The sequence below is a fragment of the Sapajus apella genome, unplaced genomic scaffold (genome assembly GCF_009761245.1).
Source record: "Sapajus apella isolate SASKATOON/1434 unplaced genomic scaffold, GSC_monkey_1.0 scaffold264, whole genome shotgun sequence".
Taxonomy (NCBI): Eukaryota; Metazoa; Chordata; class Mammalia; order Primates; family Cebidae; genus Sapajus; species Sapajus apella.
In genome coordinates this window covers 118,540-135,223 of record NW_022437204.1, presented here as the reverse complement: position 1 = coordinate 135,223, position 16,684 = coordinate 118,540, and the positions used below count along the sequence as shown (strand labels likewise).

The 16,684-nt window shown below is 38.5% G+C and overlaps 1 protein-coding gene across 3 annotated transcripts in view; it reads right to left on the bottom strand.

Moving 5' to 3' along the window:
• Positions 1–233: 233 nt before the first annotated feature.
• Positions 234–16,684, bottom strand: part of CNOT6 (CCR4-NOT transcription complex subunit 6) — an 84,837-nt gene continuing 68,386 nt past the window's right edge. The window contains exons 5-13 of one of the 3 annotated variants that reach the window (XR_004266298.1): positions 13,299–13,403; positions 13,149–13,217; positions 11,924–12,081; positions 10,679–10,833; positions 9,968–10,122; positions 8,827–9,057; positions 6,045–6,247; positions 2,837–3,118; positions 234–1,135 (exon numbers count right to left, since the gene is read on the bottom strand). Coding sequence is in view for 2 of the 3 variants with exons in the window: in XM_032271912.1 (XP_032127803.1) it covers positions 2,906–3,118; positions 6,045–6,247; positions 8,827–9,057; positions 9,968–10,122; positions 10,679–10,833; positions 11,924–12,081; positions 13,149–13,217; positions 13,299–13,403 (1,289 nt within the window). In the remaining variant the exon portion in view is untranslated. Of the gene's footprint in view, positions 3,119–6,044; positions 6,248–8,826; positions 9,058–9,967; positions 10,123–10,678; positions 10,834–11,923; positions 12,082–13,148; positions 13,218–13,298; positions 13,404–16,684 lie in introns of all 3 variants that reach the window. The other 2 variants (XM_032271912.1, XM_032271913.1) reach the window with 2 other exon arrangements.

Below are 16,684 nucleotides of genomic sequence, written 5' to 3'. Positions count from 1 at the left end.
AATTCTCAAGGTATTAATAATTACCACGAATATGGTAAAGCTGTACTTCAAGAGATTTGCAACAAGGACTTGAATGCCTCCAAACACCTGATCTTTAAAACAGAAAACATGCCTCAAACTTTTTGTAAAACATTTCTAAAATGGATTTATCCAGCAAAAACACTGAAATTACATTATGGCAACACATTAAATATATTTGTTACAGAATTTTTGAAAAAAAAAATCTACACTGCGAAAACATACTAGTTTTTATTGCATTTTAGAAAGTATAGATTATTGGAAATTATTTAACACACAGAAAATATCTAAAACATGAAACCTTGCTTAACAAAAGCATCATAGTCTATTTTGGTGCGACTGTTTATTCCCTATAGACCCCAAATATTTCTTCCTCTTTTCAAGGTTAAATTGTAAATCTACACTCTTGGTTCAATTTATCAGTGTCCAAATTAAGGTGGAGAAGCTGTTCAAACTGATCTACATAATGCAGTATGCCTGGAAGAGGCAAAACAAGTATTTTCAAGACATAACAGGCCATTATATCTTAATATGCTGCCCCAAATTCAAATATATTATAGACAATAACAAATACAGATGAATACATTTTGTGTAAAGCTCAAACCTTTAGCATCTAACAAGTGCACTCTAGTTCCAGCATCTACGAAAAGATTACATCCTCCATTAACAAATACAAAATGAGTAAGTGCTCCTCCCCTCCCCCTTCCATAAAGCTCTCTGGACCTGTGATTACATAATGCAGATCGTAGGAAAGGCTGCTTCCTCAGTCTCAGTCCAACCAGCTCCAGCTCACCTTCACTGGAAATTGTCATGATGCATATTACCAACACAGTGCTTAGGAAAAATGAGTAAACATACCTTTAATTCACACTTTACAAAAAAAAAAAAAAACAAGAACAAAAACCCCATAAAAAGTTATGTACTGGTTTTACATCAATACCAGCTTTCCAATGTACTGATTATAAACTGGACGTGTTTGGTGTCAGCACAACTTAAACAAAAAGCAAAAAACAAAACCAAAACATCCCAACGAAATCTTAAAAAAACAACAAAAACCCTCAAAGGAAAAAACAGGTCCAAGACAAAGATTCAAGATCAAAACCCTTTGGAGAATTTTCTAAAAGTAAAAAAAAAAAAAAGAATCATTTATTTAAACAGTATGTAATTTTATTTTCTCTTAAAAACAGAATAAGCACATTTAAGTGCTGAACATTTTTCATAAAATTTTAAGTCATCCAAAATGACTCACTCTGTATAAAAATTGTTAATAACAGTCAACATTTTTTTTCCTAATGCTCACGTGCTGTCCTTTTACTCCCCTGCCTGCAGTTGAAACAAAAGCAGTTTGACCAAGCTCCCTCTGAATTCATTTGACTTTTCACAGAAGAATGAATAAATGAGAACAGACCATGTACACGTTCACTTTGCAAAGTTAAAGCTGCTTTTCATTTCTATTCTACTAATGGCACTACGGGCAAAATAGAGGGTGTGATGTAACTTTTATCTTGGTTGACATACTAAAATGACTTAGTCATTTTAAAAATGATCTGAACAATTGTCTTAGGGACCTGTTTTGAAAATGCATCTAATTTATACTGCTTCATAAATGGAAAATTGCTTCTTCTTAAATAAGGAATGATTAAAAAAAAAAGACTAAGGAATACACGGACAACAAAAAGAATTCACATGATAGTAGTATTCTGGGTGACAAGCAGTACGCTGCAATGACACCGAGAAGCAGTGCTTGGATCTGGTGAGCAAAGATCCAGGGACCCACCCCATAAACATGTTCCAAAATGTGATTATTTTATGCTTCGCAATGGAAAAAAAGCCACAGCTCATACAAAAGCATTTTCATAAAATTCTCACAAATGTTAAACAGTATTTTAAAAATATAAAAGAGGATGCACAGATTTTCTCTGCATGCACAGGCAGTGCTTGATGAGAACAAATTTAGGCAGGCACAGTGGAGATAGGACAGGAAGTGTCTCAAAAAGGAGTTAAGCTGTACCTTAGCAGCTGTAGTTTTTTAACTTAAAAAAGTTAAAGATTTAAAAATACCAGAATGTACATATATCAACCATTACATTCAGTCCATAAATGCCTACAGATCATCACTGTTCAGCTTATCTGTCCTGGTAGATAGTTTTCGTAAAAATTCATGAATAAGTTGCCTCCGGTCTGAAAACATCCTAAGGTTTAAGCAGATTTATATTTAAAGAACCATGTTCTCAATTTAAAAATAAAGTAGTACAAAAGGGCTAACAAAACCCTCAGAGTGCAAATCATGAGCAGAGAAAGTCTGTTGCAGCTTCTTTTACAAGCTGGCATTTATAACACATGAAACAGGTTAAAAAAAAAATTTAGCCTTAGTTTACAATACAATCATTTCCAAATGATTTTTTAGTACAAAATTTCATAAATCAGGTCTTCTGTGGATCATATACAATCATAAAGGCTAAATTCAAATTCTATATTTTACAAACAAGTCTGAAAAAGGAGGGAGTAAAGTATGGAAGAATGGTCTCTGGATGTTACTACTGGCCTCAAAAAAGTAGTGCTACAGATTTCTGTGCAAAGAGAATAAGCTCTTCAAACATTTTCCTATTTCAAGGCATGAAAATATTATATTGGATAGAAGAAATAGGAAAATTTCTTATAACAAATTAAAGATAGGTGCAAACACACCAATCCCTGTCTAGCAGTATAAAGCATACTGGGCTCAGAATTTGTCTGTTGCTAGCACCTGGCTTTCATACTATATCCTTATCAAATAATCAGATTGGAAATTCAAAACAAAAATCCTCAGTGGCCATACCTCACTCCCCTATGTTCAGATTTTCACAAGTTTACAAGTGAATCGAGGCTGTCCTCCGAAGGTGCTTGACTACCTCCTGCCAGGAAGATGGATGCCATTGACTTGGGGCAGGAAAGGCAGTAAGAGCTCCAGTTGTGCAAAAAGTGAGAAGTGGTCAGAGGGGATGAGGGGGTGTGGGCAGCCACTGATGTTATTCTCAACCAGCCAGTGGTGGTCCAGAGGGCCCAGGATGCCTAAGGTGTTCAGCTGAGGTTTAGAATAGAAAATGTAGTCGATTATACCCTGAAAAACAACAGAAAGAAAGATATAAGCACCACATAAGACAACACGGAAATCCTGAGTGCTTTCAAGACATGTCTTTACAGTCATGTTTGGTGAACAGAACTAAACAAGTGAAACTTACCAGCTTGTAGGATGAGATCTGTACTACATACACCAAATGGTTCCTCCCACAAAATGTCAAATCCAGTAGAATGAAGCATTCTTCCTATCTGCATCTTTAACAAGACCTAAGACCCTTCAGGATGCAGCCTCTGCTTCTCTTTCCTAACCTAATTTGCACCACTTTCCCTGCTGCCACACTAGCCTTTGGAGTGAGACAGGAGTTAGGATGGGAGGAGAACCTATAGGTACCAAGCTCTTTCCTGCCTCAGGACCTTCACACTCACACTCACACACACACACACACACACTCTCTCTCTCTCTCTCTCTCTCTCTCTCTCTCTCTCTCTCTCTCTGTCACTCTCCACTCTGCCTGTAACACTTGTTATGAGGTCAATTCCTTAATCTTTCAATGTCAGGTTCAACTGCTTTCCAAAGACCTTCCTGGATCCTGCTCCCACCTACTCACTACTTCCCACCATTGATTCACTTCCCTTGCTAATGGCCATCTCAAGGTGTCATTAGCTCATCTGTGTGGTTGAGACTTGTCTCTCTCATCACAGCTCAGCTGCACGAGGGCAGAACTGTCTCTACCTGCCCCCTTCTCTCTCAGCAGCACCCCACCATGGCATCTAACAAACTGTTCCCATCTGATGGTTCTGCTTCTCTCCTCTACGTGCTCTTGGCCAAATGCACTCTGAAGCACATTCAAGTGTCTTCTTCCTGCCTCCATCAGCAACATAAAGAGAAAAAAACCCTAAGCTTTCCCACCCTTTGGCTATCACCCATGCCTTCTCTTCAATGTCTCCTTAAGAATTTGAAAGGAGGCCGGGCGCGGTGGCTCAAGCCTGTAATCCCAGCACTTTGGGAGGCCGAGGTGGGTGGATAACGAGGTCAAGAGATCGAGACCATCCTGGTCAACATGGTGAAACCCCATCTCTACTAAAAATACAAAAAATTAGCTGGGCATGGTGGTGCGTGCCTGTAATCCCAGCTACTCAGGAGGCTGAGGCAGGAGGATTGCCTGAACCCAGGAGGCAGAGGTTGCAGTGAGCCGAGGTCACGCCATTGCGCTCCAGCCTGGGTAACATGAGTGAAACTCCGTCTCAAAAAAAAAAAAAAAGAATTTGAAAGGAAGGGGCACTTGAGGATAAACAGGGGCTTTACTTTCTATACTCTAAAGTGTAAGCGCTCCAGAGATACTATCTAAACTCTTATTTACACTCTGACAAGCTAAGCTAAATTATTACTTTGCCAGCAGCTTAGAAATAGAAAGCTAGGAGTTAAGAAAGCAGAAATGCAAAAAGTAGTTTAAAAGGGCAGCTGAGCCAGATGCAGTAGCTTCTGCCTATAATCCCAGCACTTTGGGAGGCTAAGGCAGGAGGAATGCTTAAGGCCAGGGGTTCAACATCAGGCTGGACAATATAGCAAGACCCTGTCTTTAAAAAAAACCAAAGTTACAAAAAAAACAAAACAAAACAAAAAAAAAAACAAACTAGCTGGGCATGGTGGCGCACACCTGTAGTTCTAGTTAGTGGGGAGGCTGAGGCAGGATTGCCTCAGCCCACTTCAAGGCTGCAGTGTGTATGATCATATCACTGTACCTCAACCTGGATGACAGGCTGAAACAACATCTCTTTTTCTCTTTTTTTAAAAAAAGACAGTTAAACCTATCTACAGAACAATGGAGAAGCCCCCGACTCCTGCCAAAAAAAAAAAAAGGATAAACACAAGAAAGTGACATAGCCCTAAATAAAAAAAATGATGAGAATCTGGCAAGGTGCAGTGGCTCATGCCTGTAATCCCAGCACTTTGGGAGGCCAAGATGGGTAAATCACTTGAGGCCAGAAGTTCGACACCAGCCTGGCTAACATGGTGAAACTCTGTCTCTACTAAAAATACAAAAATCAGCTGGGTGTGGTGGCGCGCACATGTAATCCCAGCAACTCAGGAGGCTGAGGCATGAGAAATCACTTGAACCTGGGAGGGGGAGGTTGCAGTGAGCCAAAATTGCACCACTGAACTCCAGGCTGAGCAACAGAGCAAGACTCTGTCTCTGGGGGCAAAAAAAGATGTATCTTAGAAACATTTAAAAATAGCTAATAACTACATTTTGACATTCAAAATAATTTAGTTTCAGTTAAATTAAAATGTAAGAGAAGGAACACCTTACCCCAACTGCCACCCAAATTAGATAGCATGGTTCAGCATATCTAGCTGTTAATAATGAGAATACAAGAAACATAATTGTCACCAAAAGGTGGAAAGTCAGCTTAGGAATTTTACAGATTTCATCTAACTTCTTATCCTGGAAAATATTAGAATAAATATATACAAAGTAAGGTTGTGACACTAATCACATGAAATTCTAAAGAAGAGTAATAAAAAAATATTACTGGCCGAGTACAGTGGTTCACGCCTGTAATCTCAGAACTTTGGGAGGCTGAGGTGGAAGAATCATTTAAGGCCAGGAGCTCAAGACCAACCTGGGCATAGCGAGACTCCATCTCTACAAAAAATACATGAATTAGCCAGGCGTGGTGGTGTGCGCCTGTAGTCCCAGCTACTAGGGAGGCCGAGGTGACAGGATCATTTCAGCCTGCATGGTTGAAGCTGCCGTGAGCCGTGACTGTGCCACTGCACTCTGGCCTGGCTAACCAAGTGAGACCTAGTCTCAAACATAAAACAAAGAATATTGTTGTCAGTGAATCCAAGACTGCTTCATTCCAGTCTGAACACACATCCACATTTTTAAAGACATCATAAAGCATCAGAAAACTTGCCAGTAAAATAGAGGTTTGAAAAACTTATCAGTCTCAAGACACACCTTGAAATCAAATGTGTAATTCGTGTAAGGCATCAGACCACTCTCATAGGCACTCTTTAACTTGAAACCATGAGTGATCCTTCCATTGGTGGTTCCATTCTTCCCATGACAGCTGAAGTTTGTGAGACTTTCATTATACCTCAGCTCCTTAAAGTCTTTGTGATTTGTTTCTACTCCACCCGTGCTCAAATATTCTACAACACCTACAATGAAGACAAAATTTTTATTGTCAAATATAATATAAACAAAAAGTAATTTTAAAAGATCATGTAATAGTAAAAAGTTTTAAACCACACGTATTCCCACATTCCAAAACATTCCTTTTTATATTTGTCAGGACTTGTCCAAATCTATTTTTACATAATTGTAATCACAGAATATTGAACAGTTTACACTTTGCTTTATAAACATGTGTCTTCCCAAATATCATTCTTTAATGGCTGCACAATGCAATTGGGCTGGTGGATAATATTTACTACTAATTTTGTAAAATGCAGGGTAGTTTCCACTTTTTAAAAAGAATTAAAGATAATACCACAATCAACATCTTAGTGTGTAGATTTCTGCTTATGCTCAATTATTTACTTGGTATAAAATCCCAAGATTAGGACTGAATGTGCCACTTTATAATACTGCCAACTATGGAAGAGAATATCACCAGCTAGTTACAGAGCAAACTTACCGATCCCTAGTGAAGTATTTTCCCAATTTACTAAGCACAAGATGGGCTCTACGAATATATTTTAATTTGCATTTTTTTCACCAATTAGCAAGGCTGGACATTTTCTGACCTGCCTGCTATATAATACTGTATTTCACAATGCTGAAATGGGTCTTGGATGTTAACGTTTGACTAGATTTTCTCTTTATTCCTCAGATACTTTGTAGCTACACAGAAAGCAGAAAGCATGTAGACAAACTGCCAGAGACTATTAGTCAACTGCTTCGGTAGTAGTAATAACCAGATAACTTGATGAGCTGGAATAAAGAATTACAGAAGATTTTAGATAGCTTTATTTTCCCTGAAATCAAATTTTAACTCAGTTTCTTTCTTTCTTTCTTTCTTTCTTTCTTTCTTTCTTTCTTTCTTTCTTTCTTCTTCTTCTTTTTGAGATAGCCTCACTTTGTCAACCAGGTTGGAGTGCAGTAGCGCAATCTTGGCTCACTGCAACTTCTGCCTCCAGAGTTCAAGTCATTCTTGTGCCTCACCCTCCAAAGTAGCCGGGATTACAGGTGTGCACCACCACATCTGACTAATTTTTGTATTTTCAGTAGAGACATGGTTTAACCATGTTGGCCAAGCTGGTCTTGAACTCTTGGCCTCAAGTGATCTGCCCGCCTCAGCTTCCCAAAGTGTTGGGATTAGTAGGCATGAGCCACAGCATGCGGCCAGGTTCTTTCTTCCTAATGGTTCTATCTATTGTGATGTCAACGTGTGCTTCCAAATGTGCATGCGTGTGTGTGTTCATGTATACATTCAAGTCCAAGGAAAAGTATTCCTGCTTGTATAAGAGTATGAATGAGTTGAAACACAAAAAGGAAAAAATCGTTTGTTATTACAAGAGCTATTGTTTATTGTATACTATCTATGGAAAGCATTCCAGATCGGGCTTTCTGTATTCTACATTTTAATAAAAATCAAGATCCTTGCTCTTTGTTAAAATCACTTGACTGGCCAGGCATGGTGGCTCACACCTGTAATTCCAGCACTTTGGGAGGCTAAGACGGGCAGATCACAAGGTCAAGAAATCAAGATCATCCTGACCAACATAGTGAAACCCCATCTCTACTAAAATACAAAAATCAGCTGGGCGTGGTAGCCCACGCCTGTAGTCCCAGCTACTCAGGAGGCAGAGGCAGTAGAATTGCTTGGACCCAGGAGGTGGAGGCTGCAGTGAGCTGAGATTGCACCACTGCCCTCCAGCCTGGTACCTGGCCACAGAGCAAGATTCTGTCTTTTAAAAATAAATAAATAAATAAATAAATAAATAAATAAATAAAAATAATAATCACTTGACTGTTAGGTGTGTAAATAAAGGAGCTCAATTTCCACCTGAGGTATATTTTTCTAATCAAGTTACAAATACATGCAAAATTGAGATTCTATAATTTTAACTCAAATTTAAAATGTGATTATATTACCACATGCTGGAATCTCAAAGAGACTATCTTAATAACCATAATTATCTCTGACTTGGGGATAATAAAATATGTTCTTTAAAGAGTCATTTCGAAGGCCGGGCGCGGTGGCTCAAGCCTGTAATCCCAGCACTTTGGGAGGCCGAGGTGGGTGGATCACGAGGTCAAGAGATCGAAACCATCCTGGTCAACATGGTGAAACCCCGTCTCTACTAAAAATACAAAAAATTAGCTGGGCATGGTGGTGTGTGCCTGTAATCCCAGCTACTCAGGAGGCTGAGGCAGGAGAATTGCCTGAACCCAGGAGGCGGAGGTTGTGGTGAGCCGAGATCGCGCCATTGCACTCCAGCCTGGGTAACAAGAGCGAGACTCCGTCTCAAAAAAAAAAAAAAAAAAAAGAGTCATTTCGAGTTATTGCCTATGTGTTTATTCAAGATGATTACATCCTTCTCTTCAGGGTTCCATAATACCGTTTCATCTTCAAAACAGCCCCCTCTACCCCGACACAACATTACAAACCTGCTCATAGCTGCCATTACAAAGGGAATTTTTATTTGGACTTAATTCGGAATGATCAGAAACAACACATTACTAAATCATTTTATGTCAAAAGTATTCTACATAAAACACATTATTTTCTTACCAGAATCTGGCAAAGAATTAAGGTCCGCACATAACACAAGTGGAATAGTTCCAAATTCTCCCAATACACTGGATTTGAGGTTACGAGAGGCTTTATCAATAATGTTCTTCACTTCTGAGAGGAACATCATAGTTTGCACCAACTTCACATCAGAGTATTCAGGGTCCCAATGCATGTGAGCATTAGCCACAAGAATAAGTTGTTTTTCTGTTCCAAGATGTGGCTTTCCAGCTATATTAGATAAAAACAAAACAAAGAAACAGACAAAACCCGCCCATCAGCCCATATATTCTTATAGTGTCTGAATGCAAATAATCTCTCAGAGTCCCAGAATAGAAAAGTCACCTAAATTTCCTACCTGATGACTAAATGTGACCCACAACAAACCCAAGAAATACACATCTAAAACTGGGTTGATGCTTCCAGCACAGGGCATTCACTACTTGTACAAAAATAGCCCCATCTATTTGGGACAGTTTGAGTTTTAAAATTCTGTCTCCTTCAAACTTTTGGTCTTAGTTTGGATGTCCTAAATCAAGCCTCACAAAATTAAATCTAAACCTTCTTTCTTATATTTAAGACAACTCTTAAGTCCTATTTCCATTTTTTCTATACTTCACATTAAATATCCCTATTCCAACTGCTCAAGTGACAAAGTTTCAGCTCTTGGCATAATGGTCACTTAAATATACTTTCAATTTGAAGTGATCCATTTATCGAAAACTCAAGACCTTGAAAACAATTATTTTAAATAGATCAGGAAAAGAAGTTAGATTACAGAAATATCCTTGCTGCCAAAAAATATAAAAGTGTAGAGGGTTCTTACCCCTGAGCAGTTACTTTAATGTTTACTTCAACATTTCTTTTACATAAAAAATTCTTAAGAGAAAAAAGAAAGTTTCTTAATGCTTTTCAAGGTTTGTAATACTTTAACAGGCCAATGCTTTCTCATCTTAAGCTTTGTGGCAGAGAAAAAGAGATATATTTTAGAAAAGACAAAAATTCTCACTGAGTTTCTTCAGGTGTTAGACAAGACCATTAATACACAATGAAATTTCTGTTTTCTATTCTTTTGAAGATGTCTAGTCAGAGCTATTAAATTTTGGTGGTCAATTTTACAGGAAGTGAAAGGGCCACTCACATGACATTTCAATCAATTCCTTTCGAAGTTCTAGCAGTACTGCAACTCCAATGTTATCTTTTGTCATGACTCTGTTCAGCATAGCTTCAGACCCTTCAGAATTTGCCATGGCTAGCTGATTAAATTCAACAGTGTGTTTCTGAATCAAAGTAAATCTAAAACAAAAACAAAACACACACACAAACAGAGTTGGGAATACCAACAGGTTAGCTTTGTGGGAACTGTAGTTTTCCCAAACTTCCTTAATAGATATGATGGCACTTAAATCACATTATGGAAAATCCTTCACCAAGCTTCCCACATCCATTTAAAGTTGTACTAAGTCTGTTACTGATACCATAACAATTTGAAAATTACAACTGAAAAAATGTAGTCATCTTGTTTAGGTTTTATGTTGGAATATTCTAACTTGTAATTTTTAAACAATTCTTTTTAAAGTATGGATTTAAGAATCCCTGCACCATCCTAGAGGGAATTTTAACTACTTGGTGATTCAATTAACAATTGGAGTTAAACCCTAGTAAACACCTGAAGAAACAGCAGTACTTTAAGCATGTCTCCAAAACAAGGTTATTTTTGATGATTAAAAACAAACGAAATCCCCTAGGTCAAATAACATTATTTTCTTGAGTAATAACATAGTGCCTCATTCTTGGCCCCCACCCTGCAAATACTGAGAAAATTTTCTTTTTTAAAAACAAGATGACTTACTTTTCTGTCTTGAAGAATATTGCACAGCCATCAACATGTTTCCTTTCTTGTTCTGACATTGTCCTAGCTCTAGACTTAGGACTAAAGAATCCATTATAGCCACGTTCTTTCAGTTCTACCAGAAAAAAACTGTAATACTGTTCCGTTTCAACCTCCTAAAAAATTGTAAACAGAACAGTTATTTCATATGACAAAAATTAGTCCTGCATATTGACTTTTATGTATAGTCTGAGAGCTTGAAATAATTTCAAAGGACTGGTCTGCAGATAAGAATGTAACATCTTTTCAAACCGGGCATGGTGGCTCATGTCTATAATCCCACCACTTTGGGAGGCAGAGGCGGATGGATCACTTGAGGCCAGGAGTTTCAGACCAAGCCTGGCCAACATAGCAAAACCTGTCTCTACTAAAAATACAAAAATTAGCCGGGCATGGTGCATGCCTGTAATCCCAGCTACTAGGAAGGTTAAGAATCGCTTGAACCCAGGAGGCGAGGATTGTAGTGAGCTGAGATAGCAACACTGCACTCCAGCCTGGAGGACAGACCAAGGCCCTGTCTCCCGCAACCCCCCCCCAAAAAAAAAAGGGTAACAGCTTTTCAAAGCTATTTATCTGAAACCAACTGGAACACCTACTTGTCATTTTACAGGTACCAGTTGCCAAGGGCAATTCATTGTTGTTTAGGAACAATGAATGGAAAGACACATACTTCTATGCATGTGTATTTCCTTATGTTTTAGAACTGATGTGGACTGAGAATCAGAGATGGAAAGAACTTTGTAAATCGTAACTTCAGACCCTTGTGGAGAAAGTAACATGTTCAAGATTATGCAAGTGACTATGAGAGCTGGACTGAGAACCCAAAATGATTATGTGCCAAGTCAGTCCTTTTTATACTGTGCCTTAATTGTTCTAATAACATGGTCAGGAATACAAAGTTATAGCTTGACCATGCCAGAATTTCAGTACCTTTGCCACCCAATTAAAAAATAGTGTGCAGGGACATTGGAGGGAGGAGGAAGGTGAGTATTTAGCAGTCATAGCAAATGTATAAAACCCAACTTAACTCATTGCTTATTTTGCAACACAGTACTGCAAAGCAAAGCAGACAGTAGTCCCAGGATTCACTAATAACATTAAAAAAAAAAAAAACAGAGCTGAAACTTCAAATGTATCTGTGTAATGTATTCCTAGTTTGCTCCTTGCTTTATCAATGTTAGGTCAACTCTCTTCTGTCTGACTTACCTGAAGACTTACGATATCAGCATTGCAGCTCAAGATTTCTTGAATAATGGCCTTTTTCCTGTAGTCCCAGTTTAGTGCCCATGATGGACAGTAGCCGTATAACTGCCGGGTCGCATATTTATCACAAAGAACATTATAGCACATGACAGAAAACAAGGCTGTAGGAAAGATAACTTTACTTATTCACACACGTGGCAGAAAAAAAATATAGAATTTCAGTAATGGTTTTCACTTAAATGTTAAGTGTGACTGTATTCATTCAATCTATAGCCACAGAAAAGCTACTATATGCCACACATAGGGGATAAATAAACACAGATAATGCAAGCAGGACAGATAAGTGAACAAGTTAGAATACAATGTGCTACACCTACTACAGAGGTAGGCACAGAAGGTTTGGAAGTGAAAAGTCTAAGCTTGTGAGCCCTTCGGCCTCTGAGCCTAACATTCCTCATTCCTCGACTCCTTCTACCATGCCACCAATTGTTAATGTAGGATACGCGGTTTCCTTAATAGGCATGTCTCATTTTCTTCTATAGCACAACTATTATTTTATGTAAAATAAAAACAGTATCATAGATTGAATTTTGTTACACGCGCCATTAAAGTTACCAAACTATTTTCATAGAATTTAGGTTAAAAGGAGATTAGAGGTCATTAGTTCAATTTTCCTCTTAAGTAAGGGTTTTAGCTCTCTTATAACTCAGTAGTGTCAAATCCATTTGGAACATGCTAGGATTTGGAAACTTCTAATAGAGACAGAGTTGAGTGTATTCATTTTAAGTGAATTTCATCAATACATTACAGAAAGGTTTTCTCAATAAGAGAGGCACCACTGACATTTTAGGTGAAGTCTGTTGTGGGGGCCTGTGCCAGGTACTATATAGGATGTTGAGCAGCATCCCTGGTCTCCAGCCTCTAGCAATCAGCAGCACTTCTCTCCGGTTATGACCACCAAAATAGTCTCCAGACATTGCCAATTGTGCCCTGGGGGATAAACTGCCCATTTGAGAAGCACTGCTTTACAGCACACTTTCTATATAGCACAACATAGTATATATAGAGGTCATGTGAGCAATAATTATTTTTTTTTTATAACCTCCCAAACTAAATCAACCTTAAACATTCTATCTTAATGCTACCTGTTATCTAAGCATGCTGACAATATTGTTAGGCTTATAGAGACTGAGCAAAAATAACAGTTAAAAAATAAAAGACTACCAACCAGTTGGCCTTGTTCTATCTGGTTCTTGTAACATAATCCAAGACCTTGGAGGTGGTTGTTCTGTTGAAACTAGTTGAACAGAAAATAAAGAATTAAGCAATATTCTTACATATCTTCCTAATAAAAAGGTTTAAACAAATAACCACTTACTTCTTTTTGCAGTACCTGACAAATTATCAAGCAAATAGTTCAGCAGCCGTCTTGTTCCATCTGGTTCCTGATAAAGGTTCAATATATCCTGGGTAAGGGGATTTCCTGAAAATATTTTTAAAATAGGTAAAATGAAACTAGGTACTAAATATGTTTCAAAATTTTAAAACGTACCAATATTGCTGGGCGCGGTGGCTCACGCCTGTAATCCTAGCATTTTGGGAGGCTGAGGTGGGTGGATCACCTGAGGACAGGAGTTCAAGACCAACCTGGCCAACATAGTGAAGCCCCACCTTAAAAAAAAAAAAAAAGGTGCCAATATTATTAGATCATCTATAGCAATGTTATAGTTACTAGTAAGATGTCAAACATATAGAAAATATATATTTTTTCAGTTTTTGATGTAGAAGTAAAAAATGATTCATACCATGTTCTATACACATAGTCAAAACATGATTATTAATGAGCTGATGTCAATCAGAAATGCTCTAGCAGTGCTCTGTATCTGACCCTGCCTCACCAACACTTTCAATAACACAGATTGTTATAACAAACAGGAATGAATAAAACACAAACGGGCCAGGCAGGTGACTGAGGGAGTGGTCGGGAAGAGGAAACAGTGAAGGGAAGGATGAAAGCCAGCCTAATTCGTCAGAAAATCAACACTCTACAATGCCACAAAGCTAACAAGAAAACATCCTAATGGCAAATGTACACTTGCACTTAGATTTTCTACAGTCATACTGAATAAAGCAACAAAATAGGGCAGACTTAAGAATTAACTCGCTAAAGAGGGGGAAAAAAAAATCCCAGGGCCATGAACCACCTATAAATTCAGTAACTGTTTTGTGCCAAAATGAGAGCAAATACAATGATTTACATATATCTACAAGACTCTCAAATCCTCTCAGAAGGGTTTCTATGTACATGAGAAAAGCAGTACAAATAACAACAGTGCAGTGCAGGGTTTCATGGAGCAAAGTTCCTATCCATCCTACACAAGTGTTGTGTGTATTGTTCTGGATGCCACGGCACCACTTTAAGAAAATCAAATTCTGCAGATTGAATAAAGCAGATAAAATGGTCAAAGGTCTTAACTGTACAAAATGAAGAAAAATAAAAGGATATGGCAGGTAAGAATGACCACAACCCACCCTCACCCCCCCCCACAAAAAAAAAAAAAAAAAGAAAAAGAAAAAGAATGATCACAATACAGAGGAAGTGGTTTTTTTCCTATTCTCTCATAAAAGACTAGACTCAAAAAGCAGAGCAGAGAGATAAGATCTAACAGGAAAGGCCAAGGCAGAACAGAAGAGGTTGGCAAACATTGTTAACGATTTGAGACACCCTGTGCTGTAAGCTAGTGGAGTATCCTTCAAAGAAACTGAGTTGCATGGATGGGAAAAATGGCAAAGTTCATTTACCTTTTTTTTGAGACAGAGTCTTGCTCTGTCGCCCAGGCCTGAGTGCAGTGGCACGATCTTGGCTCACTGTAACCTCCGCCTCCCGGGTTCAACTGATTCTCCTGCTTCAGCCTCCTGAGTAGCTGGGACTACAGGCACACGCCACCGCGACCAGTTCATTTTTTGTATTTTTCGTGGAGACGGGGTTTCACCATGTTAGCCAGGATGGTCTCAATCTCCTGACCTCATGATCCACCTGCCTCGGTCTCCCAAAGTGCTGGGATTACAGGTGTGAGCCACCACGCCCGGCACTCATTTATCTTTAAGATCGCTTTCAGTTTTAAGATTCTAGGATTCTAAGAATTACAGAAAGTAAAAATGTGCTGCTCTAAGTGCAAAGTAGATCTTTGCAGGAAGACAATTACAAAAGTAGCATTCTCTCACACGAGTGGTTCTTTATACCCACCAAAGCCTTTTCAAGTTTTTACTGAGTCATAATCCTGTGAGATAGCCAGTTATAACTTGAAAGCTATCAGGACCCCTTTGTGAAACTTATCTTGAGAAAATGAAGTCAACTGAAAACCTCTCACTATCAGGTAAACGGCCCATTCTAACCAGACCTACAGTGACGCTGTCTTTTTACTACTTGCCAGTGCAAAAAATATTAAGTGACCGCTTCTACCTATGTGATCCCCCTCTTATAAGATTTTGCTTTGTAAACTAAAAAGCATCCCCAAATACAAAGACCTATTTATATCTGAAACCCAATGGTGGATGTCACCTACATCTGCTTGCTTTTTGGGAATTCTTTTACACTGAAAATTAATTTATTCTTCACTACCTGCCAAAGAAAATAATATACATGAATAAAATTAACAACAATAAAATGCTGGAATTAAAACATTACACTAAGTCCTGAGAAAGGAACAAAGTAAATGAGAGGTTACTTCAGGGTAGATGGAGTAAAAACACTTTTCCCTATTCTTCCCACTAGGTACAACTAACAGCACTGTATATTATACGTAAAACAAACAGACAACTCTGAAATGTGGAGAGATGGCAGAATAGCCAGAGATTGCAGAACCTGACAAACGGCATGGGGATGAGCTCCCTGGGTTTACTTTTTGCCTCAGGTATCCCAAGCATGCAGCTAAGAAGCCAGTAACATGGAAATACCAATGGGTGCAGACCCAAAATAATCCTAACAAAAGCCAAAGGACCAGGGAAGGGCTACCTAAAAAGATAAAAGTTTTAGGTAAGAATTACTCTACTCGAGCTTAACACTAAAGAAAAAAATGCGGTCCCATCTCTACTTATGCCAGCAATGATGCACAAGTGGAGAGCCTAGACTTCTGCTGCAAGAGAAAGAAAGGAGGCGATATGGAGCTCCCCCACCTCCCTCTGAGGTGGTGTCAGAGGAGGTCAAGTAGAGTCAAGACTTTCACCATCTCCCTGCAGTAATGAGGACACACCAATGTGGTGTCTGTGGAGACCACATGAAGAGTCAAAACTACCACCTCCATCGGCAGTAACAAGGAGTCCCTACTACCAGGTGTCAATGAAAGCTAAGCAAAACCTGAACTTCTACCTCCACTGGCAGTAAGGAGACAGGCCCTGGTTCCCTTGCCACAGCAGTGCTAGGGAAAGAAAACCAAACTAAAGAGTTTAAATGAGATATAGAGTCTCATAATATAAGTCCAGTTTCAAATGAAAATAGCTCACCACACCAAGAACCAGGAAGATACCAAACGCAAAAAAATAAACAATAGCTTCCAACCCTGAGATGACAGAAACAGAATTATCCAACCAGGACAAAGGTACCATGACAAAAATGCTTCAAAGAGAAATTATAAACATGCTTGAGAAAAAAAAAAAAAAAAAAAAAAAACGAGGACTGAGCAAAGAAAAAGAAAGTTCAGGCAAATAAAACATAAAACATTTAAAACCAAATGGAAATATTAGAACTGAAAAATAGAATAAATG